The following is a 25092-nucleotide window of genomic DNA, read 5'->3' on the forward strand; positions in this document are numbered from 1 at the left end:
CAAAGCTTGCTAAAATAAATATTTTTCTAGAGGCAGTAATTAAGTACAATATAGCTGGAAATGTGAAACATGGTTTCAGCCTTTTAAGGACCTAGGGAGATTCACTTAGTCTTTGCTGAATAAATAAATTTTAGTTTGCATGTCTTGGAAATCATTCTACATACAGTGTTATACTTTGAGAAAATCCAAAATAGAGTATATATAAGTGTCTATCAAGATTAATAAAATGTGTGATTGTCTAAGTGACAAGAGATATTATTATATTATTTGTAGAGAACTAAAATTTTTCTGAATAACCTTATAAAGAACTGAATATCATTTTAAGCTTTTTTTTTTACTATATAAGTAATTGATTAAGTCATGCCATTTTTCTCCTTTTAAGTTTATAGGTTGTCACCCTTTAGTTTATCCCTTGAATCTTGATGCTTTTATTATCTATTCTAGTATTATAGGAATATTCATTAATTGACAATATTGGTTATGTTTATAAAGTAAAACCTTTATTGCAATTAGTAAGCTTTTTTATAACCTTGGAAGTATTTTGTAACATTTAATACTTGTTTGAAATGGTTTATATTAAGTTGATTCTATGCAACCTTGGGATAATATGTAAACAACTGCACTATTAGGAAGATATTAAAGTAGAGGCTATATTTACAGTGTCGTCTTTCAAATCTAGCTATGCTGTAAACTGATGTTTGCTGTATGCTCCTCCTGATTTGAAATAGATGAAAGAAAATGAACCTATTATCACCATGGTTCACACAATGATTGAGAACTCGGCGCTAAGACCCCAACTGTACCAGCAAGTAAGGTCTTGGACAGTGAATGATACTGCTTTATCATCTGCAAAATCCCTCAGTGACAGTTTTGGTTTATCCTCAGAGTTACTCATAACATTAGTCTTTTTCTTATTCCATTTTTTGTTTCTGTCTTTTTGGAAAAAACGCAATTCATCCGTGCTTTTCAAGATGCTGCAGTTCTTAGCATGGCTTTGCTGAACATTTCGCTGTTGGATATTAAGTGTGCCATTTTCCTGAAGTTTTTGTGCAGAGTATTTGATTGATATGTACTTGGAGGTCTGCAGTACACTTGCAAAATTTTTACGAACTTGCCATTAATTTTGATTAACTCTAAAAGCCTAGCTGATTTTTAGGGAAAACTTTAAAAAAATATTTTCTTCCTTTCAGGGGCTGCCTCCCTACCCCACCCCACCCCACCCCACCCCAATGTTTCAGGAATAGATTATATTTGTATGGGAGTTATTTAAAGGTTGTTTATGTACTGTGGTATGGTAAAAACTAAAGATAGCCATTTCTTACCATACTGGGAGTATCTTCTCCCCGTATTCTTTTCCCTCTTATGTAGTAGTCATCGTGATCATCATATCTTACCCCATTCTTTTCCCTAACTCAAAATATGTGCCATGGAGTTGGCTGGCTTTAATTTAGGACCTTGGTAATCTGCAGATCTGCAAAAGAAGTCATGTTATACATTCCTCTCCAGTTTTTTTGTATTTCATGGTCTAAATGTTCTTAGCTGCGTGTTTTGCAACATCAGCTTCTTCCACTTCAACCCCCTCAAATTACTGTGGCCTACGACCTGTTACAGTATTTTAAAAATCATACAGAGGGAGAAAATTAACTAACATGAAAAATGAATATATATTTTGATTAAAATATGTAAAAGCACCTGGTAAAAAGAAGCACCTTGAGCTCACGCTGGCTTTAAAGGCCTCTGGTTTGCATCGGGTGCCTTGAGGGTCTGCATCACGGGCCTTGTAAACTGGGAGACTGAAACAGTTGGTGGGTGGGTGACTCTTATTTCTGAGCACAGTTTTCAAAACATTTAAAGTATGTTATGTGACTGAGCATAGTTTTTAATTAGCAATAAGGAGATAAAGTATTAAATATTTAAAGTTAAACAGCTTTTCTTTTCAAAAGAAAATGGAATCTTACCACTCCTTTTAAAGTCACCAGATTTTAGAATCTTGACACTTCATTCCAAAAAGCCACACTGACAGCCTTAGCACTTATTCTGGAATTGATACCTTTTTCAGTGTCTGAAGCTGTCAGCTTATAATTTTATATGATGCTGATTGATGTGAGATCAAAGGCCTTCTGTTTTAATAGGTTATGGTTTCATTTTTCACATGTTGTATATTTACAGTAAGAATGAGAGCTGGGATTTTCTGTTCCATTTGGTTTGGGTTTTCTTTTTTTATATTGATCGGTAATCAAGGTTGATGGTGCAGAAGTCATTGCTGATTGAAATCACTCAGTTGCACTAAAAGTTCTTACTGGAGTCCTTCAAAAATGTGGAGGTATCTGAAACTGGTCTTATATAGCATCAGTAACCTTGAATACTGAAAGAGTAATAGATTCATATAAATATATTTCCTCATCTTGATACTTGAAAGAAAACAACCTGATATTGTATAGAACAGGAAGATCTGAATGTGTAACAGCAGCAGCCATGCCTGGGTATGACATGGGCAGCCAGGTAATGAATATTGACTGTCAGTGCTATCAAATCTAGGGAGTTTTTAGATGATACTTTTCTTTAATCAGCCAGTAGTAAAGTACTTAATTATGGCAGAGCATCATTGATAGATAAAAGTGACAGATGCATTTCTTAAACTCTGTTAATATAAACTTCTGTAAATTGAAATCACATCTTTTTTTTTCTCCAGATTTCCATTATCATGTTACTATTCAAAGAAAACCTTTGTGAAAGTTTATATTGTACACCTGATGGTTTGCTTTTCTGACATTGCATTGCAATGCTGTGTCAATAGGTTCCTGGAAATTTAGCTGAAAATAAAGTGGCAATATAGTGTTTTATGACCAGTTTTTCTGAATCATAGCCATTCAGGTTTTCTCTCAGGGGAACCTCTGTGTTTACATCTTCCTAGAAGAAGGAGGACACCTGAGAAATTACCTGGGTAGTAATTTTTTTTTTTTTAATTTTTTGGCTGTGCCACACAGCGTACAGGATTGAGTTCCCCGACTAGGGATCAAACCCACACCGTACAGTGGAAGCGTGGAGTCTTAACCACTGGACCACCAGGGAAGTCCCAGTAATTTTCTTAAAATTACTCAAAAAAAGAACCTAAAACTGAATCAAAACAAATGCTAAGTGAGCTTCAAGTTGAAAAACTCCTCTGCATTTATTAATCATTCTACCATCTTTCACGAGTACAATTTTGTACCAGAACTTTTTTTTTTTTCCTGCGGTACGCGGGCCTCTCACTGTTGTGGCCTCTCCCATTTCGGAGCACAGGCTCCGGACGCGCAGGCTTAACGGCCATGGCTCACGGGCCCAGCCGCTCCTCGGCATGTGGGATCTTCCCGGACCAGGGCACGAACTCGTGTCCCCTGCATCAGCAGGCGGACTCTCAACCACTGCGCCACCAGGGAAGCCCATGTACCAGAATTTTTATAACATACTTAATATCAGTGAAATTAGTCACATGATAAATAATTGCTTTAAAGGTTACAGACTAATTAGCAAATACATACAGTCCAACGAGCATTTTTGAGTTTTCATAGAAATTAAAGTCTAATTTTATCAAATATTTCCCCAAAAGTCTTTTTTTGTGTTTTGTATATATATTCATATGCTTTTAAAATATATATAAACATATATATATTTCACATACTTAAAAAGGGATACTATAGAAAGTTGAATTTTAATTGGCAAAAGTGGTTTTCTTTTAACTTAATGCCAAACCAGTTTTTAAAAAGATTAAAAGATACCTTACTATGAAAAAGTTCTGACTTTCTAAATATAATATACATATCCTTATATAGTCAGTAGTCTGTATAATACGCTTCTCAGATTGAAGTTTGAGCACTGCTCAAGCTTATATAATTACTGTGTAGCCCCCTTTCACTTACTTTTCTAGTGTTGCTGAGGTACCTCAAACAAACGTATTCAAACCCAGAGCTTTTTCGCTAAAGATGAGTTTGAAAAATGCTGAAAAGTATTGCCATGAAACATTATTTCATGCAGAACTTGAGTTAATCAGAATATTCATGAAATTACATTTTTCTTATTAGTAGAATTTTCATATTGAGGACAAAATAGTAAACTTCAATTCTAGATGGAAATTTTTAAAATAAATTATATTCAGGAATTCCCTGGCTGTCCAGTGGTTAGGACTCTGCGCTTTCACTGCCATGGCCCGGGTTCAGTCGCTGGTCGGGGAACTAAGATCATGCAAGCCATGCAGCATGGCCAAAAAATAAATTTAAAAAAAAATTATATCCATCTCTTCTTAAGAAAAACTTCAGTAATTATTATCAGTAATGGGAAATAGGCCATGCTTAAAAGTTAATTATTTAAAGAATAATCTTGTTTTCTTATGCTTTCCTTCTGACAGGCAAAAGAAATGAATTCAATATAGTGGAAGGTTGATTATTTTAAGATTTTTATTAGTTAATATTTAATTATCTTTATTGAATAAGTTGATAAAAGGTTTAAATAAATTTTCATTGGTATCAAAAATATAGGTACAACAATAAATCTAATTTATATGTGTAATATTATTTCTGTGGCTTTAAGGAGATACCACTCTAAAGTTATAAGTACACAGTACACATCTTTCTTTTTTATAATATGCCAACTGATATGAAAATGAATATGCAGTAAGATTCCCTAAATAAAAATATTAAACCATTACCCTAAATATTTCTTACAAATTCTAAGTTTCCATTTTAAAATACTTGTCTTTTTTTCTTTTGACCCTGGGATATAGGGTACAAAGCATATTTTAATCTAGATATAGCACTAGCCACTAGTTATGTTCAAATTATGCATTCCATGGTTTAGTAAAGCTGTTTGGCGTTTAACTTTAAATATTAAATAAGCAAAGTATATGTAGACATTTAGTAGCTAAGGCTTTACATCTTTTATTTCTTAAAAATGAGAAATACTCATTTTAGCATTATCTCACATTTTTTATTCTGGATCTAAGCATTTTAAAACTTATTTTTCATTACTTCCTTTTTTCAAGTGGGAATATAAATTATTTTCTTGGTTCTAGGTGCTTTAATTTAGAATGACGATTGACACTTCTCAGGACATATTCAGTGGTCTTTATTTTAAAATAGTGCGCAAGTATTCTGACTTTTGTCATTAAATTCATTTTTCATGTGATGTTCACTTCTATGAAAGTTTTGTGGCTTAATAATCACTGTGTATACCCCTAAGTAGTCACAGAATCATTTGCATGAGGTACGTGAAAGCAGTGTCTTGAAGTGAAACATGGAAATCCAGGATTTATTATTGTATGTTTGGAATGCTTACATTTTTAATCTCCTGATTCCCACATTCCTAGACCCACTTAAAGTTATCTGCTGTTTAAATTATGCCTCTTGAGATGTAAATGTCAAGCAGTTTTTTACAGACAGGTCATACATAGTTGTAACTTTTACATTCTTGTGCATTTGTATATGTATATACGAAATTTAATTTTCCAATCTAGAATGTAGTTGGGATACATTACTCCTATCCCCACTTGGAGAAAAAGTATACCATTTCGCAAACATGCAATGAGGCCCAATTACATTTTCCTAGTATGTTTTTGTTACTGTCTAGCAGTCAATATAAAGTTAAAAGACAAGAGAGATAGTGCAGTTTTGCCTGCAGAGGCACTATGATGTGACCTGGGGTATAACTGATTGGGATGGCTTATTGAAATCTTGGTAAACACCATCAGAAATGAGGATTTGCTTGACCAAAAGATACTTGGAAGAAGCTGAAAAAAGGATGTTTAAATACACTGAATAATAATTCACTACAATATAATGAAGCAAATGGTGTCAGCAAACACATAACCAACTTTTTATGCAATTTGACTGTCCATAGTTTATAACGTAGGCTTTCAGTTTTAAGAGGTTTTTGAGTGCTTTACCCCTTTTCGATTAAACCCATCCTTTTCTTCCATTATCTTTTAGTTCTTAAGACAGAGGAACAAGATAAGTCTATATTGTGTATGTGTGTTTATATATTATGTATATGTATACAACGTGTTATAGGTTTTGTTAATAATATTGTACTAAGATATGTTGGCATCTGAGTGTACACATACACAGTTGTGTGATTATGTGTATACCGTGAAGGTACGGTTTTGACTGTTGAAATATGCCTGATTCAAAATTTGATTCAACACAGTTGCTACGATTGTATTTGTCAATTTTTCATTTAAATAATGTGTGTCTCGCAAATGGAAAATGTAAGGTGCTGTATGATTTTGTTTGGCCAGCTTATTATTTTGTTTGACAAGCCTAAGTTAACATCATTCTTATGTATCTTGCATATTGTATCACTGTTAAATAATTTTCTATTTTTGTAATGATCTGTGTTTGAATTAAACTTCTAAAAGTATAAGAATCATTAAAAACCCATTTTTGTTACTGTTATATAAATCTAAAATATTAACTATAAGCTAATTAAATGTGTATTTTTAAAAGTATTTTTAAAGTTACTCTATGACATTTTCCCTTATAGCTGTCACAGGATGAATGTAGAGGCACATTATACAAATACAGACCTGAAGAAGTAGATATTGATGTACGTATTAGCATGCGATGTATTATCAATGCTCTGTCATACTCTCTGGCAAAACACTGGAACTAAGCATGACAAAAAATTTCCTCTTCCTCTCCTGCCGTCCAAAATGACATCAAATAAGTAACGTTTTCTTCTTTTGTGCCAATTAAATCCTCACTTCCTGATTTATTCCCTGCCCACCCCACGCCCATAGCAGCTGAACATAATTTAGAATCATTTAAATGAAAGTAAAGACTATTTCTTATATAAAATTATGCAGGATTGGAGACAAAGTAAAATTGTCTGTCATCTAGAGAAAGTGTTAGCCTCAAGAAATTCTGTCACTGCATCCTTTGTTACTGTTGTTAATCACATTTTACATCTCTGACGTCCCTATTTATATCTCATTCTTCCCTCCTTTCCCCTGGTTTTATTCCATTGAATTGTACCTCCTTCTCATTTCAGTTGTATCCCATCTGATGTAGTTTGAGTTGTGTTGTCTAACAAAGTTAAGGTGGTTACTTTTTTTTTTTTTTTTGCGGTACGCGGGCCTCTCACTGTTGTGGCCTCTCCCGTTGTGGAGCACAGGCTCCGGACGCGCAGGCTCAGCAGCCATGGCTCACGGGCCCAGCCGCTCTGCGGCATGTGGGATCTTCCCGGACCGGGGCACGAACCTGTGTCCCCTGCTTTGGCAGGCAGACTCTCAACCACTGCGCCACCAGGGAAGCCCAAGGTGGTTACTTTAATGGATAAGTGGCAAAGAAAGTGGAATCTCAAATTTCTTGCTTTCTTATCATTATGCAGTAACGTTTAGGACATAGTTACAGTTTGTCCAAGGTTTTTATTTTCAGACATGCAGTGAACTGGTTTATTGCGGGATTGAAATTTTATTAAAGTACCCGCTCATATTTTTATAATTTAATAAATTGGGGTATTACCAAGAATTTAAAACATTAAAACTATTGAAAGTGATTTTTCTCCATTAGCAATGTTTTTATTTGTATTACTGTAGTTAGAAGCGATTTTTCTGAAGAACATAAGAACATAATTTTAAAAATATAAAAACAGAATCCAGTCTGTGTTCTAATTAAGGACTGCATAAGTTACTTAACCTGTCCAGCAGTTTGTAGAGAAAATATCTTAACCACATTAAAATGGTTCATTAAAGTTATATGAGACTGCCTGATTACTAAGAATCTTTTGAATTATGTAGGTTAAATAGTATGGTTGAAATGCTTTTTCACTCTATATGCATTTTTTAAGCATTCTATCTTTAAAGGCTGTATTTTAGTTTTTATTTTACTGATTGAAATAAAGACTGACCTAATTAGCTATTCCATGGCTGTTTTAAATGTGTTTTTTTATTATGCCTAAATCCAATTACAGGGAAAATTAAAAATTGCTAACAAAAGATGTCTCCTCTTGTAACCTAGGTCAAGTTAAGCCGATTATGCGAGCAAGATAAAGTGGTACATGCTCTGGAAGAGAAACTTCAGCAACTCCACAAGGAGAAAGTAGGACAATTACGTTTATTATCTACAGTTGATGTTACTTTATATCACTGTTATCAGGACACTGATAACTAGAGTAAACAAATTGATTCGATGGTGCAGAATATTAAGTGTAGTCATTTTTATTATAATAGTACACGCTTGAGCAAGCTTTGCTGTCAGCCAGCCAAGAGATAGAACTGAATGCAGATAACCCAGCAGCCATTCAGACCGTGCTGTTACAGAGGGACGATTTACAAAACGGACTGCTTAGCACATGTCGAGAACTCTCTCGAGCCACTGCCGTAAGTAGCAGATTTTCTGTCCTAGTGAGAGTCACTGGAATGTTACCTAGTTCTTTTTTTTTTTTTCCTATTTATTTATATCTCTATTTAAGTGGGCTTTGTTTAGGATTTTTCTTTATTATAACAAAAATTTAATTTGTTATTATTAGTTAATAATAACAAAAACAAAGGGTGGTCTTTGTTTTTATAATTAGTGGGGCTTTTATTCTTTGTGAAATAGTTTTACAGAGAAGATAAATACACCTGGTTATATATTATGAAAATGAAAAGTTCTTAAGAATGTTAAAATTTATTGTGTTAAGAAAATAAATGTTTTATTATAATAATTTTTGGAAGGTAGTAATTGGATTCATTTAACCACCCATTTCAATTATAGGCTCCTGTGAAATGCTTTTAAGATGCTGTCGGCATTACCATTTTATAGCTGCAGTGTGATCTAAGTTTAGATGATAGTTTTGAGTGAGAAATATAATTAGCAGAATCTTTTAACCCATAGTCAAGTTACTCGATAAAGAGTCTCTTGGGATTACCAAATCTAAAAGTCTTACTTAGGGCTTCCCTGGTGGCCCAGTGGTTGAGAGTCCACCTGCCGATGCAGGGGACACGGGTTCGTGCCCTGGTCCGGGAGGATCCCACATGCCACGGAGCGGCTGGGCCCGTGAGCCATGGCCGCTGGGCCTGCGCATCTGGAGCCCGTGCTCCGCAACAGGAGAGGCCACAACAGTGAGAGGCCCGCGTACCTCAAAAAAATAAATAAATAAAAATAAAATAAAAGTCTTACTTAGAGTATATAAATTGAGTGTTTTATGAGTTTAAACAGTCTACTTTAGATCCTGTGATGTCATCATTTCTAAAGACAGTAAGAGCACCCGCCCAAGCAGCCCTTTGAAAGGGGAAAAAACCACCTGTTATAGAAAACTGCTAACACACCCTTGTCTGTACCTTCAGTGGGCTGTTTAGGGGGCAGCTACCTTTTAAGAAAGTCCACAGACAGTATAGCTTAACTAAGAGAGGTCTTTCCAAGCTGCGAAGCTACCAGAATCTCAACATGACTTCAATTCTAAACACTAAATTCACATTCCAAACATGAACTGTTTTTAAGGGAATATGCCATGATTTTATATAAATCAAAACTTGGTTTTTGTGCCTAAGTACCTTATATTTAATATACTTATTCTTTTTTAAAAAAATAATATTATTGGAACTTCCCTGTTGGCGCAGTGGGTAAAAATCCGCCTGCCAATGCAGGGGACACGGATTCCATCCCTGGTCCGGGAAGATCCCACATGCCAGGGAGCAACTAGTCCCATTTACCACAACTACTGAGACCACATGCCACAACTACTGATCCTGTGTGCTGTAGCTACTGAAGCCTGCGCGCCTAGAGCCCATGCTCTGCAACAAGAGAAGCCACCGCAACAAGAAGCCCGTGCACCGCAATGAAGAGTGGCCCCTGCTCACCACAACTAAAGCCCACACACAGCAACAAAGACCCAACCCAGCCCCCCACCAAAAAATGTGATGAATGATTGAACTGAATGACTTACCCAACATTACAAAGCAAATAAATGCAGTGCCCAGAGGTCAAATGCAGGTCTTCTAACCATAGTCCTGAAGACTTAGATCTACATGGCTTTTTATAATATCATCATAGAGAAACTATATGAACCTAAAATGTTGTCTGCAAGCAAGAAGTCATTTAGTTCGTCAGTGATGGGTAAGATTTGGAAGAAAGAGGAAGTCCACACAGGACAAAATGCTCTGAACCATAGCCCAGAGATGAGAATGTGCAGGATATGTTTGGAGAAGCAAAAAATAGAACTGACTGGCTGACTGAAATAGAGGATGTGGATTATGAGATAAGAAAAGGCAAGAGGGGTTAAGCTGTCAGTTCCAAGCTAATGAAAAGCTCAGTATCCCTGTGACAACCTGAGTCAAATCAAAATTAAGTTAGAAACTATTTCATGATGTCATGTCTGTTATGGAAAGTTCTAGGGATGTACAATGTTCCATTAAACTGTTACTTCTTCCCTTACCAAATAGGTTTCATAACTTAAATCTGATCAGTAGGCTTAGAATTTGCTCCATCCCAAGGTAACTCCAGTTGTGATGGAAGTTTTATCAGAATATGTTCAAAGAAATTAATCATGTTTGAGTATCTCATTTTCTGGTTGTTATCCCATATAATCACTTTCCTGGGTTTTTTTTTCTTTGCCTTTAGCATTATTCAGTGGTCATTACAAACCCTCAATATGTTCTTCTAAGACATGTTTTAATGCATAGAATACAAAGTATGTTATTTGTGCCTTTATGTAAACATACTCATTTTTGTAGCTTAAGGCTATAAATGGTGCGTTTATAACAACATACTGGACATATGGTTGGCACTCAATGGACGCTGATTAGACATAAATTTGAACTACATTTATGCCAGCAGAATCCCAAAGGATTCCTCTGATTCTTTCACAGTTGATTTGGGGCCTTGGTTCAAATCCAAGCCTTGAGTTATAAAAGATACAACATAAGAGGTATAACATTAAGGCCTCCATAGATCAAAGCCTTGATTCTTAGAACATCTTCTCCTCACCTGGTCGGCCACTGAGGTATTAAAACTAGGATTAACACAAGGCAAACATGTAAAGCAGTGTTCCCTTTGTGTTTGATTTAATTCTTTTTTTTAATTTATTTATTTATTTTATTTTTGGCTGCATTGGGTCTTTGTTGCTGCGCCGGGCTTTCTCTAGTTGTGGCGAGCAGGGGCTACCCTTCGTTGTGGTGTGCAGGCTTCTCATTGCAGTGGCTTCTCCTGTTGCACAGCGCGGGCTCTAGATGCGCGGGCTTCAGTAGTTGTGGCACGTGGGCTCAGTAGTTGTGGCTCGCGGGCTTAGTTGCCCCGCAGCATGTGGGATCTTCCCGGACCAGGGATCAAACCCGTGTCCCTGCATTGGCAGGCGGATCCTTAACCACTGCACCACCAGGGAAGTCCCTTGATTTAATTCTTTTTTTAAAATATATTTTTTCATGGCTGCGTTGGGTCTTCGTTGCTGTGCGTGGGCTTTCTCTAGTTGCAGCGAGCAGGGGCTACTCTTTGTTGCAGTGCATGGGCTTCTCATTGCAGTGGCTTCTCCTGTTGCACAGCGCGGGCTCTAGATGCGCGGGCTTCAGTAGTTGTGGCTCGCAGGCTCTAGAGCACAGTCTCAGTAGTTGTGGCGCACAGGCTTAGTTGCTCCGCAGCATGTGGGATCTTCCCGGACCAGAGATTGAACCCGTGTCCCTGCATTGGCAGCCGGATTCTTAAACACTGTGCCACCAGGGAAGTCCTTGATTTAATTCTTGATGCAGCATCTCCTTTCCCTAAGCCCCACCCACCAGACACACACATGCTTTAAGCATATAATGACTTTGTGTGCTCTCCTGGCCTCTACTTCTTTTTTTCTTTCTTTCATTTTAATTTTTTAAATTTTATTCTACTTCTTTTTAACCTAAGCCTGATTAGTGAGAAAAATTTTTATAGCAGTCAGTTATACCTTGAAAGTTTTCAATGTGTTGCTGTCTTTGCTTAGGTTTTCTTCTGAAAGCAGAGCCTGGGATGAGGACCTGGGCTCAGAAAGTTTATTTGGGAGCGATTACAGGAAGCAGAAGTGAGGGAGGGAGTGTGGAGAATGAGACAGGGAGGGAGAAAAGCCAATAGAGGTTTCACTTCTGAGTTGGTCACCGCTGTGGGTGACCCTCAGGGGACCGTCTGAGGAAATGAGCTGAGAATGTTTGAACATGAGAATGTTTCCGAATTTTCCGCTGAGAGGCGGAGAGGCTAGGGTATCTATCACTCCTTGGTCGAAGTTGCCGCAGGGTCCTTAATTCACCCACATTTCCAATCCGCCTTAGCTAATTGACCACGAACACTGGCACACGTGGAGCTGAACCACAGTTTCTTGAAATTAGGTGGGCAGAGGGCATAAACATCTGCTGCAGTCACCTCTCTTGGGGAGTTTACATTAGGCCTTATCTCTAACTGTAAGAGAAATATCCTCATGCTTTATCCGCTTAACAGGTGCTGCTTTTATTCTTTCCGACAATTCAAGGAGCCAGGTAAAGCAGACGCTATGCACATGTCTTAGATGAGAATGTGGGGCTCATCCAATAAAATATATTTGTATTTCTATATTTTGTACATATATTGTTTGGTTTGGTCCTTAAGCAAATGCTTTGCAAAACAGATATTATCTCCATTTTATTTTCATTTTTATTACCTCCACTGCACAGATGAAGAAGAAACTCGGGTTCATAGAGGTTAAATGACTTGCGAAAGTGACATAGCCAATACGAAAAAGTCAACACCTGAATCAAGGACTTTTTAAATTCTAGGGCTTGTATACTTTCTATTCCACTTCACTGTCTGTGTGGTCACTAATTTGTACTTTCTGAAACTTGGAATCAAATCTAGATTCTCTTACTCAGAAATCTCAACTTGGGATTTCATAGTTCAATCCTGGGTTTTGGCACCAAAATAATTAATTAGTTAATTAATTAATTAAAATTGGACTTTCAGATATCAGAAAACAAGTATAAAGGCCCCCAGTCATACCAAATGGCTGGTAGATGGCTTATGCATTTATCTACTGCAGAATAGGACCAATATATGAAATAATAGTAAATACTATGAATATTTCTGGAGCAGTTTATTGAGTGCCAGGTTCCATTATAAGTGCTTTTACATGTACTTAAGCCACATAATAACCCTTTGACAAGGGTACTATTATTACTATGTTAAAAATGGAAAACTGAAGCACAGAGAGATTGCCCAGGGTTACATAGTGAATAAGCATTATGTATAGACTTGCATTAAACTTATTTATGTTTTAAACTGGCTTCTGCATGGGAGGGCCATGAGTAAATGGAGATTTTAGACTAGAATGGATAAACTTAAAGGGGCAAGGGAGGAGGACAAATGAACCTCCTCGAGGAGAAGCTTGCACATTAAATGTTTTCATATTCTCATTCTCAGTGAAACAAAGAGCTACTGAGAATTATGGTGACAGCAAAGTGTGATTTTTTTTTTTTTTTTTTTTTACAGAAGATCTGTTGACATCTATGAATTGTCACGAATACGCTTTGAAAGATTTCAAGATAGTTTTTAAATACCCTGGTCATTTCATTATCACAATACTGCATTCCCAGAAATAGAGACAGTCAGGTGTGATACACCTCCTGATGTGCTGCAGTGGAAAGTACCCAGCAACACTTGTGAGGTTTGGAAAATCAAGTGTGAATCTCAGCAAGCCTCAATATCCAACTAGGAGTTTATAGGAAATACAGGAAACAGAAGAGCAAACTAAGCAATACCACAGGAATTCAATTAAAAAATCTAGCCTCGGAGAAATTCTACAGAACAAGTGACCCATTCTCTTCAACAAATAAGTAGCAAGGGAATAAAGAGGGGGGGGTAGGGAAATCGTTATAGTTAAAAATATTTTTTAGGAAATTCCCTGGCAATCCAGTGGTTAGGACTTGGCACTCTCACTGCTGGGGCCCCAGGTTCTATACCAGGTTGGGAAACTAAGATCCCACAAGCCTTGCGGTGCCACCACACACACACACACACACACACAAATATATATATATATATTTTTTTTTTAGAGGAATACATATTAATGATTTAAATAAGTAAGAATTTGCCTGTTATTTTCATTTCTTTTCTTTAGAAATGCATACTGATTTATAAATGAAATGATATGATGGCTGGTGTTTGCTTTCAAATAATCTCACAGGGATAGAAAATGGATGCTGTAGATGAAACCAAATTGGCCACGTATTGATAACTATTGAATCAGGGTGCTAGTGGGCTACTTTTGTTTATATTTGGAAATTGCCATTGTGTATGTCTGAGAAAGGTTAAAAGAAAATTCACAAAAATGCTAACAAAAGGGTAGCATAATAATAGGTCTTTTTTTCCATCTTATCCTGTATTCTAATTTTTCTACTTTTTTAAAATTTATTTTATTTTTGGCTGCGTTGGGTCTTTGTTGCTGCGCGTGGGCTTTCTCTAGTTGTGGCGAGTGGCAGCTACTCTTCGTTGGGGTGTGTGGGTTTCTCATTGCAGTGGCTTCTCTTGTTGCAGAGCACGGGTTCTAGGCACACGGGCTTCAGTAGTTGTGGCGCATGGGCTCAGTAGTTGTGGCTTGCGGGCTCTAGAGCACTGGCTCAGTAGTTGTGGCGCAGGGGCTTAGTTGCTCTGCGGCATGTGGGATCTTCCCGGACCACAGCTCAAACCCGTGTTCCCTGCATTGGCAGGAGGATTCTTAACCACTGCGCCACCAGGGAAGCCCTCTCTACTTTTATAATTATAAAAATGTATTATATCTTCAATTTGTACAGTAAAAAGTAACGACTTTCTTTGAGATGGAATATTGTTTTGTTTCAAAGAGAAGGTTAGAAGAGAAACTAAATATATGAGTTAATGATTATAATTAGCCAATGAGTTAAAGATTATAAGTAGTCAAAACAGATGACTATAATTGTTATCATAAACTAGAAATTTAAAATAAAGGTAGCTCTGTAACCATGCCTGATTTAGTTGAACCTCACCTTATACCGTTTGAATTTGATCCCTTGCAACATATTTTTTGGTTTAAAAAAGCCAATATTGGGGAATTCCCTTGTGGTCCAGTGGTTAGGACTCCACGCTTCCACTACAGGGAGCCCAGGTTTTATCCCTGGTGAGGAGAACCAAAATCCTGCAAGCCGCGCAGCGTGGCCAAATAAATATTTAAAAGCCAATATAGTAGTCATTATTAGATAGTATAGTAAGATATGTGCTTAGTAAATAGTGATTTTTATTTGAGATGCAGTTATGTAGTAAGGCAAGTATAAAATCATAAAAGGCATTCTTTATTTAAGAAAATTATTCAAAGTACTAAACACATTCTTAAAAATCTATGGCAAGAAATTCTACATCCTGAAGGTAAAAACGAAATCAGATTGACTTTATCTTGACTGATCTCAAAAATCAACTGCTTCTAAGACCCAGTTGACAGAATTGTTATTGTTGAGTGGTAGTGGCCAAAATTAATATTTTTTGTGCCTAATCCCCAAAACATAACAGTAAATTTACATAGCGCAGTATTTTAATTATCCAAGGTTTAGTAGTGGACATTAATCTGTAATATTTAAAATCGAAGAATTGGCGCTTAAGAAGCTAATAGTCACATATCTATATTATTGCCTCGTCTCTTTTTTTTTTTTTTTTTTTTTTTTTTTAACTCTCAACCACTGCGCCACCAGGGAAGCCCCTCGTCTCTATTTTGAAACAGAAAATCTACTGCCAATTCCTTACCAAAGCCTTATGCCCCATTTTTTTTTCTTCTTCAGAACCTTTTTTATTCTTCTTCTGACCACCAGAGAAGGTCAGCTTGAACCAAAACAAGCTGAAATAGCCTCAGAAGGCCCACCTCATTACACACAACAGGGCAAAACCTGAAGTGAAGCCTCAGTTTTTTTCAGAGCAGACTCAGCATGTATTCTTATGCAGGTGTCCACTAAAGACTGATCAACAAAGCACCACCACCACAAACATACAAACTCTGTTGGGGGCTCCCCCGTGTGTCATTCACGGAGCCCGCCTCTTCCTCAGCCATAAGCAAGCCCTTCCTTGTTCTTTTGCGGGGGAAGGTCCTCCGTGCCTAGAGCGATAGACCATTTGTTTACTCTGGAACTTGGAAAGGAAGGTGACTCAACTTATTTCCTCCCCTGCATCTGAGATGCAATCACTTCTCTGAATATCTGAACGGTGACCTGGGAGATAGGTGGTAGAGGGTCCCTCAACAAAGACTCTTCAGGACCAGCCTGTCAGGCTCCTTAAGTACTTAATCCTTCGTTTTTTCAGAAACCTTTGCACCTGGGCTCCCAAGGGGCAAGCAGGCCTAAAGGAGCGGCCACAGGCCTGGGAGCGAGCGACCTCTCTGAGCAGTCATGGGGAGGAGGAGGGGGCAGGGAGGGGCGAGGTGGAGATGCAGGGGGACAGAAATCAGCTGAAACACTCCATGCTGGTTCTGACTCGCTCCATCTCGTGCAGGAAGCTGTAGAACTGAGGCAAGGTTAATTCTATGTATAAATTTTCCATTTGGGGCTTCCCTGGTGGCGCAGTGGTTGAGAGTCCACCTGCCGATGCAGGGGACGCGGGTTTGTGCCCCGGTCCGGGAAGATCCCACATGCCGAGGAGCGGCTGGGCCTGTGAGCCATGGCCGCTGAGCCTGCGCGTCCGGAGCCTGTGCTCCGCAACGGGAGAGGCCACGGCAGTGAGAGGCCCACGTACCGCAAAAAGAAGAAGAAAAATTTTTCCGTTTGATTTCCTTTCTTAACCACCAACTTTAATTGTAAAAGCATGTTTTCCAGTTCTCTGCTCCCAGACGTCACTCCAAATGTCCACTCCATATCTACAAGCTGGTTAATCATCAGAGTCTGACCTGTGGCCCATCGAGCAAGGGTGGGAGCATTCTGTTTCCACTTTTCAGAAAAGTAGGTGGCTTTCTCTTCACTGAGACCCAGAGTTGTGAAATCAGCCTGGACCTGCTCAGCTGTGAGACTCTTCACGGCACCATTTGAAATCAGGAGGAGGCTCTTCACGATGCTTCTGACGGGGCCATGGCTGATTTGCTTGGTGGTGGCAAATTCAGAGAGCTGAGCCAGAAACCTTTCCACCTCTTCTGGCTCAGTGAGGCAGTGGAAGAGCACTTCCTTCAGGGCTGAGAACTTCTGCGCGCCCAGCTGGTTCAGCTGCTGCGCATAGACACCCATGGCCCCGGCCACGGGTCGGGTCCTCTGTGCAGTGCCGGCGGCGCATGGCGTTCGCTCAGCCCCACGGACCCCCAGCTCCCGCGCCTCCCCAGACTTCCTCCTTCACGCCGCCCTTCATTTTTTAAATAGAAAACAGAACAGGGACTTCCCTGGTGGCTCAGTGGTCAAGAATCCGCCTGCTAGTATAGGGGGCACGGGTTCGAGCCCTGGTCCGGGAAGATCCACATGCCGTGGAGCAGCTAAGCCCGTGCGCCACAACTACTGAGCCTGCGCTCTAGAGCCCACGAGCCACAACTGCTGAGACCGCGTGCCGCAGCTACCGAGGCCACGTGCCGCAGCTACCGAGCCTGCGTGCTGCAGCTACTGAAGCCCGCACACCTAGAGCCCGTGCTCCGCAACAAGAGAAGCCACCGCAGCGGAGAGTGGCCCCCGCTCACCACAACTAGAGAAAGCCCGTGTGCAGCAATGAAGACTCAATGCAGACAAATTAATTAAATTTTTAAAAAATCCTCTCTTATCTTTTTGGTAGTCTGGGGTTTCATTGCCTCTGAGGATTACAAACCTACTTGTAGTTTGTTTATTTTTTTCCCCACGGTGGCCGAGTCTTGCCTCAGTACAGACTATAAAGAAGTAACCACTATTAAAATGTACTTGTTCCAAGCCTTAAACTTGGACTAAGTCAAATTTTTAAAAAGTTCTCTGCCATCCCTCAAGCAACTCCACACATGCACACACACACATTTTTTTTTTAAACCTTTCTTATAGTAGGTCACATTCTCGGAAAAGTACACAGGTTTAACTGCGCAAACGTGGCTAACACCCGTAGCAAGGCACTGAATTCTACTAACGTGCCAGAAACTTCCCTCCCGGTGATGGCTCCTCCCCAAACACCACTGCCTGACTTTTAAACTCTACATTAGCTTTGCCTGTTTTTCAGTTTTTGTTTTTGTTTTTGCGGTACGCGGGCCTCTCACTGCCGTGGCCTCTCCCCCTGCGGAGCACAGGCTCCAGACGCACAGGCTCAGCGGCCATGGCTCATGGGCCCAGCCGCTCCGCGGCACGTGGGATCTTCCCGGACCGGGGCATGAACTCGTGTCCCCTGCACCGGCAGGCGGACTCTCAACCACTGCACCACCAGGGAAGCCCTAGCTTTGCCTGTTTTTGAACTTAGTAAAAGTATAATCATGTAGTATATACTGTTTGGCTTTTTTTAACATTATGAGGTTCATCCACGTGGTTGTAAATTGCAGGATTTAACTCATTCTCTTAACTGTATGGCATGAAGGTCCATGTTTTTATTGAAAGCACTGCTGTGTTTCCTGACTTGTGCCTGTGATTTTAAGATAATTGTATATTTGCAAGTCATTACCCCTTTTAATTGCCTTAGTGTACCTATATATTATCTTCTTGACAAAAAAAAGAGTAATCTCATATTTAAAGATTTTAACGTTGTACTTGTATAAGCCACTAAATTCTTTAATGAAATACTCAGCCAGGTGTTAGGAGGACTGATGTTATGCCAGTGCTGCCTCTTTTCTTTCTGTCCCCGTTGACTTGTGTTACCACTCTCCCATAATCATGCTGGAGGAGCCCAGAGGTAAAGGCAGAAACAGGCCCAGCAGGATAATGGGACTCAGGCCAACTGGTACAGTACAATGGCAGGACTTTCCAGGTTAGGAAAATTGAAAGTATATTGTGTTTCTTCACCCCTAGAATATTAGTAGAGTAACCTCTACCTCTCAATCTCTATTTTTCCTGTGTTTCTGTAAGAAAGACAAGAATTTCCACCATCCTAAAATGTTCCTGTGTTTAGTTGCATCTGCAGCACCTTTGGTCTCCCCTTGAACTTTTCTACAAAAGAGGCTCAGTGTCAGCCTGGCAATGCCATCTCACTTCATTGCTGGGCTGCCACTGGGTCTGTTATCCTCATTTTACCCTCCCTGAAGCCTTCAAAGGCCCACTATTTAAATTTGCAGTTTTTGTGGTGCGTACAATTTAGAAGATGGCTAGAAGCAATTTTTCTTTTCTTTTTTGGGCACGCCGCATGGCTTGCAGGATCTTAGTTCCCCATCCCGGGATTGAACCTGCGTCCTCAGCAGTGAAAGCGTGGAGTCCTAACCACTAGACTGCCAGGGAATTCCCTTTTTTTTTCTTTTGTTTTGCAGGCAATTTTCCTTGAAGGAGATCAATATCCTTATTGATTCAGGTGAAAACAGTTTGCTGAAGCCAATATAAATTGGCTTACACAATATAAATGAGATTAAAATCTTTAGTCCTTTACCACTCTGCCTTTTTAAAATTTAATTCACTGTGAATTCTGCATAATTCTGTGAAATCTGCATAATAACTCCCTAAATTATATAATATAGAGATGATTAAAAAAATCTCCCGTGGTTTATCTCTGCTTTTTTAAAAAACGTAATCCAGGGCTTCCCTGGTGGTGCAGTGGTTGAGGGTCCGCCTGCCGATGCAGGGGACGCGGGTTCGTGCCCCGGTCCGGGAGGATCCCGCATGCCGCGGAGCAGCTGGGCCCGTGAGCCGTGGCCGCTGGGCCTGTGCGTCCGGAGCCTATGCTCCGCGGCGGGAGAGGACCGCGTACCGCAAAAAAAAAAAAAAAAAAAAAAAACGTAATCCATTGTAAAACCTGCTTATGGACTTCCCTGGTGGTGCAGTGGTTAAGAATCCACCTGCCAATGCAGGGGACACGGGTTTGAGCCCTGGTCCAGGAAGATCCCACATGCTGTGGAGCAACTAAGCCCGTGCGCCACAACTACTGAGCCTGCGCTCTAGAACCTGCGAGCCACAACTACTGAAGCCCACGCACTTAAAGCCCGTAGTCCTCAACAAGAGAAGCCACCGCAATAAGAAGCCCGCACACCACAGCAAAGAGTAGCCCCCTGCTCAACGCAATTAGAGAAAGCCCGCCGGCAGCAACGAAGACCCAACGCAGCCATAAATTAATTAATTTTTTTAAAAACCTTACAAGGAGACATCTTAAATTCAAAAAGCAGTTATTCCAAATGGCCCAAATTTTAACACTCATTTTAATTTTTTTTTTCATTTTAATTTTTAAAGGTAATTTTCATTGCCTAAGTTTTTAAGCAATTGTAAGCTAGTTGCAGAATATAGAAAATAGAGAACCTCTAGGAACTTGAATATTGCTGCTCTTTTTTTTTTAACTGTTAAGATGATTTTCAGTAACCTCTCTTCTACATTCAGTACCCTCTTTTCTTATCCCAAAACTATTGCTGTTGTTAAACTAACATTTCCCAGGGGAGCTTTGCTTAGAGCAGTTCAAGTCAAGAAATCTATGGTCAAGGGAAGTTCTTCGACAAGAGTTACTAATTCATTTTACAACAGCATTCAGTAAACATTTGTTGGTAGTGTCATGTGTGCCAGCACCACGCTAGATACTGGTGACAAAATAGTGATCAAATATAGTTCCTGTCCTTAGTTTATCAATTTGACCTCGTACCACTCTCTGAAATGTCTGAAGAATACCTACACTCCTGTGGAATAGCTTCCCTGAAGCAGAATGACATGGCAATGTAGTTTTGAGCACTTGTAGAATTATTCTATATTAAATAGATGACAGGTGGATAAGGATCAAGTACGAAAGTTTTCTCTGTGATTTGAGGGTTTGGGGGTAGTTTTTTTTCCCCAAAGGAGAAAAGTATAGGTGGGTAGTACCTCTATTGAGTCTCTAGGAGCAAAATTCACTACATTAGTTCGCTGAATTAGCTTCATTACATTACTGTAAATTTATTCTAAGTGAAGTCATGTCAGGCTTCTGGTGTTATTGAAAATCCAACATGCTAAAATACAACCTATTTAGTATTTTTATTCCTGGACAAATTTTAATCATGTCAGATAAGAAAGTGCTTTATTTATGCCTCTTCTGCATTTAAAAAAAATCACTTTCAAGAAAAATTTAATGTATTACTATGAATAAAATAACACATTTTGGGCTTCCCTGGTGGCGCAGTGGTTGAGAGTCTGCCTGCCAATGCAGGGGGCACGGGTTCGAGCCCTGGTGTGGGAGGATCCCACATGCCGCGGAGCAACTAGGCCCGTGAGCCACAACTACTGAGCCTGCGCGTCTGGAGCCTGTGCTCCGCAACAAGAGAGGCCGCGATAGTGAGAGGCCCGCACACCGCAATGAAGAGTGGCCCCCACTTGCCACAACTAGAGAAAGCCCTCGCACAGAAACGAAGACCCAACACAGCAAAAATAAATTAATTAATTAATAAACTCCTACCACCAACATCTTCTTAAAAAAAAAAACACACATTTTCTCAGAACTCTTTAGATATTAGAATCAACTGAATATTTTGATGTCATGAATGAATAAATAATAAATAGTTCAGGTGGGTTTGTTTGGGTTTTTTTGGTTGTTTAGGGTTTTTTGGGGGAGGAGGTTAGTAATTTTGAGTATAGCAACAGCACAATAATAAATAATTCAGTTCCTCAGTAAATTTTTCTTAAATTGAGCAAAAAAGAGAGGAAAAAAATAAAGGAAAATGAGTTATAAAAATTTTTATGTTGTCCATTGTAAACTACAGGATTGATAACACACCAGCACATTTTCTCTATTAAAGTAATTAAAGCTCTGATTTCAGGAACTGGAACGAGCATGGAGAGAATATGATAAGTTAGAATACGATGTAACTCTCACCAGGAACCAGATGCAAGAGCAGCTAGATCGCCTTGGTGAAATTCAGGTACAGAATTATAATATACATTGTTTTAACTGGCTTTGACTAGTACTGTACAACCCATCTCGTTAGCTTCATGCACACCGTTCACAGTTTTTGCATTATTGGCTACCTAACATCTGGGTTTCAATACTTTCAATGATAGGAATCTTACAGTCTCACAAAGTAGCCCATCCCTCACTGTTTAAAAGTTCTTTATCCTATTGGGCACATGGTGAGCCCTAGAGTGTTCTGTGCTCCTAGCTAACTATGTCACTTAGCACTGAAGTGTCAAATTATCTTATCCATTCTATATTAAATCCCTCTCATTTATCAAACCGTTATTTAGCCTATTGTCTTGACTGCTATTTTATTAGAATGGAGGAAGATGCAGCACCATTTGGCATAAAGAATCCAGGTTTGTGAATAGGCAGATATGGAATGAAGTTCCAGGTGTTTGTTTTCTTATCTATAAAGTTGAAATAACAATACCTGTCTTAAAGTGTTGCCCTGAGGGATGGAAATAATACATATTTAAGAAAATAATAAAAGTCACTTTATGCTTGTGACCCTATGTAAATTTGGTCATCTGCATTGGAAGCCCAGTAGACTCAACAAATCAGTACAACAAATAAAGAGTAAGGTTGACTCATAGAATGTCAACTGTCTTCTATGCGTGCTGTCCAGAATAGTAACCACCAACCACGTGTAGCTGTTGGGCACTTGCAGTGTTGCTAGAGGAACTGAATTTTTAATTATCTAAATGTAAGTAGCCATGTGTGGTTGTGACTTCTGTACTGAACACTGAAGTTACTAAATACAATAGAAAAAAATGGTGAACATCTAAACCTCAACCAAGGGATCAAGAAACCTTTTCTGTGAAAGGCTAGATATTAAATATTTTAGATGTTACAGGTGTATACGCTCTGTCACAAAATCTTTGGTGTTTGGGAGTTTTTAATAACCCCTTAAGATTATAAAATTTATTTTTAGCTCACAGGCCATAAAAAAGAAGTCATGGGCCAAAGCAGTTTGCCAATCCTGATTTAACCTAACAAAAAAAAGCTCATCATGAAAATTTAATTACTATGTTATAGGACATAAGAGAAGACCTGAATAAATGGAGAGGTATAATTGCTATACTATGTTCACGGATGGCCCGATTTAACGTTATCACGATGGAAATTCTTCCCATAAGTACAATTCCATTCCAACCAAATTTCCAGAAAAAATTAACAAAATGATTCTATATTTTTAGGGTATAATAAAGACCACAGTAGTTAGACATTTTTTGAAAAAATAAAGAACTAGGAAACACACCTTATGAGAAGCAGCATTGCGCATGTAACCTTAGGCCAGTTACATAACAGCTTTGTTCCTCAGTTTCTATAGCCGTAAGATGAAAATAATAATAATACCTACCCCTGTTGGGTTATTATCATGGTTAAATGTGTTGATATTTTTTGAAGCACTTAGAATAGAACCAGGCAAATAAAACAGACTATATATATAAGTGTTTGTTAAATACATAAGTAAACAATGAAGACAATATAGAAAACTTGAAAAATGACATACTAGGAAGAAGTGAAGTATCTTTGACCTCTAAAAATTCAACAAGTCACTGTCTAGATTTGCAAAGAACTTTTTAATTTGGAGAAACAATGCATTAGAAAAATAGACAAAGAACATGAGTAGTTTTAATTAATGGAAAATTTAACTCACATTGCTAACAAGTGTTTGAAAAGTTGATCAGTGTAACTAGTAACCAGAGAAATCGCAAAATAAAACAAAAATGAGATTTTCATTGTACACCTTTCAGATAGACAAAAATATGTACATTTTTTAAATTAGTGCAAAAGTAATACATATTCTATATGTGCAATTATCTGATTTTTATGGTTTATATTCCCTCCCTGTATGTCTTTATCAGTATTCACATCTCAGGGCTGACATAATTGTTACAGTTATCGTACTTATTTACCTATTTCTTTTATAGTTATATTCCTAAAAGTGATATTTATCATTTTTGTATTTATCAATAAGAGTCATTAGAGTTTTACTAGAATCTTACTAAGATGATCTTATTTTGGCTTCAGTTAGAGTATTTAGCCTAAGGGACATGAACTGGGGTAGTAAAGAAATAACTTTAGGGTAGAGTAAAAATGGCAATAATCAATTTCAAAAACTGAAAATTTGTCCTGCAAATATATTTAACTCTATCAATAAAAACTCTTCAAATTGCCCTTTCTTTTTTCTTTTTTGGCATGTCTCTATGTTCTAGAACTTAAGAGACTAAAATACTTTCCTTTTTTTCCCCTAAAAATGTTTTGTTTAATTTGGGATTTGTGAGTTTCTCATCTGTTGTGTTTTTGTTTTGTTTTGTTGGTTTTGGTTTGGGGGAGGGTTCCGCATTTTTAGTCCCATCTAATCAGTATTCCTTCCTGGGATTGTAAGTAACTCAACACAGTGTGTATTGAAAAGATGTGAAATAGTGTGTGTAGGTCTGAAATATTAAATTTTTCTGTTTCTCTGCTTTTTTTCTTTTATCTTCGCCATTGACATTGCAAAATTGAGAAGGTCACACAAATCATATTAAATATTCTCAAAACTTAATCCACTGCAATTCTCATTTTTTTAAGTATATAATTAGTGGAATTTATAACTGTATTTAATGATTTTTTCCCCCTGTATGTGGTCTGTCCATTTTTACTGATAGACTGAATCAGCAGGAATTCAGCGTGCACAGCTTCAGAAAGAACTCTGGAGAATTCAGGATGTCATGGAAGGACTGAGTAAACACAAACAGCAGAGAGGCACTGCAGAAACAGGTACATTAGCTTCATCTTTTATTCTGCACTTACTGACCATAATAATATATCTAAATGGAATAACACATAGAATTGGATTTCTCTTGTTATTTTAATGGATTTTTGACATTAGAAAACAGGCACTTTGTAATAATTGAATCAGTACCCAAGTTTATATATAATATAGAAAGCAAAAGTTTTACCAACCACACTCACACAAAAATGAGTCATTGTTTTGTGTCTGTAATTATAAATGCACACAGTGTTTTGGTTTGGGGAGTTTTTTTCCCACAACAGAAAATGTTGTTTTTCATCAATATGTTTTTTTCTCCTTAACAATACAATACAATAACAGCTGTGTAAGAATCATTGTATAGATGAACTATAATTTATCCATTTCTGTGTTGATGAACAATTTAGGTTGCTTCCAGGTTGTTGGGTGGGTGGG

General features: G+C 38.3%; 1 protein-coding gene and 1 pseudogene across 1 annotated transcript in view; one reads left to right on the forward strand and one right to left on the reverse strand.

Annotated features, from left to right (window-relative positions):
- The window catches only part of PLEKHA5 (pleckstrin homology domain containing A5), a 79701-nt gene that overhangs the window by 35528 nt on the left and 19081 nt on the right, over nt 1-25092 (forward strand). The window contains exons 8-12 of the mRNA XM_024733372.1: nt 6514-6576; nt 7989-8069; nt 8201-8350; nt 21763-21864; nt 24554-24665. Of these exons, the coding sequence (XP_024589140.1) occupies nt 6514-6576; nt 7989-8069; nt 8201-8350; nt 21763-21864; nt 24554-24665 (508 nt within the window). The remainder of the gene's footprint in view (nt 1-6513; nt 6577-7988; nt 8070-8200; nt 8351-21762; nt 21865-24553; nt 24666-25092) is intronic.
- LOC112391859 (COMM domain-containing protein 7-like) lies at nt 16350-17189 on the reverse strand (annotated as a pseudogene).

Source organism: Neophocaena asiaeorientalis, unplaced genomic scaffold, assembly GCF_003031525.2.
Source record: "Neophocaena asiaeorientalis asiaeorientalis breed wild unplaced genomic scaffold, Neophocaena_asiaeorientalis_V1.1 scaffold150, whole genome shotgun sequence".
In the NCBI taxonomy this organism is placed as follows: Eukaryota; Metazoa; Chordata; class Mammalia; order Artiodactyla; family Phocoenidae; genus Neophocaena; species Neophocaena asiaeorientalis.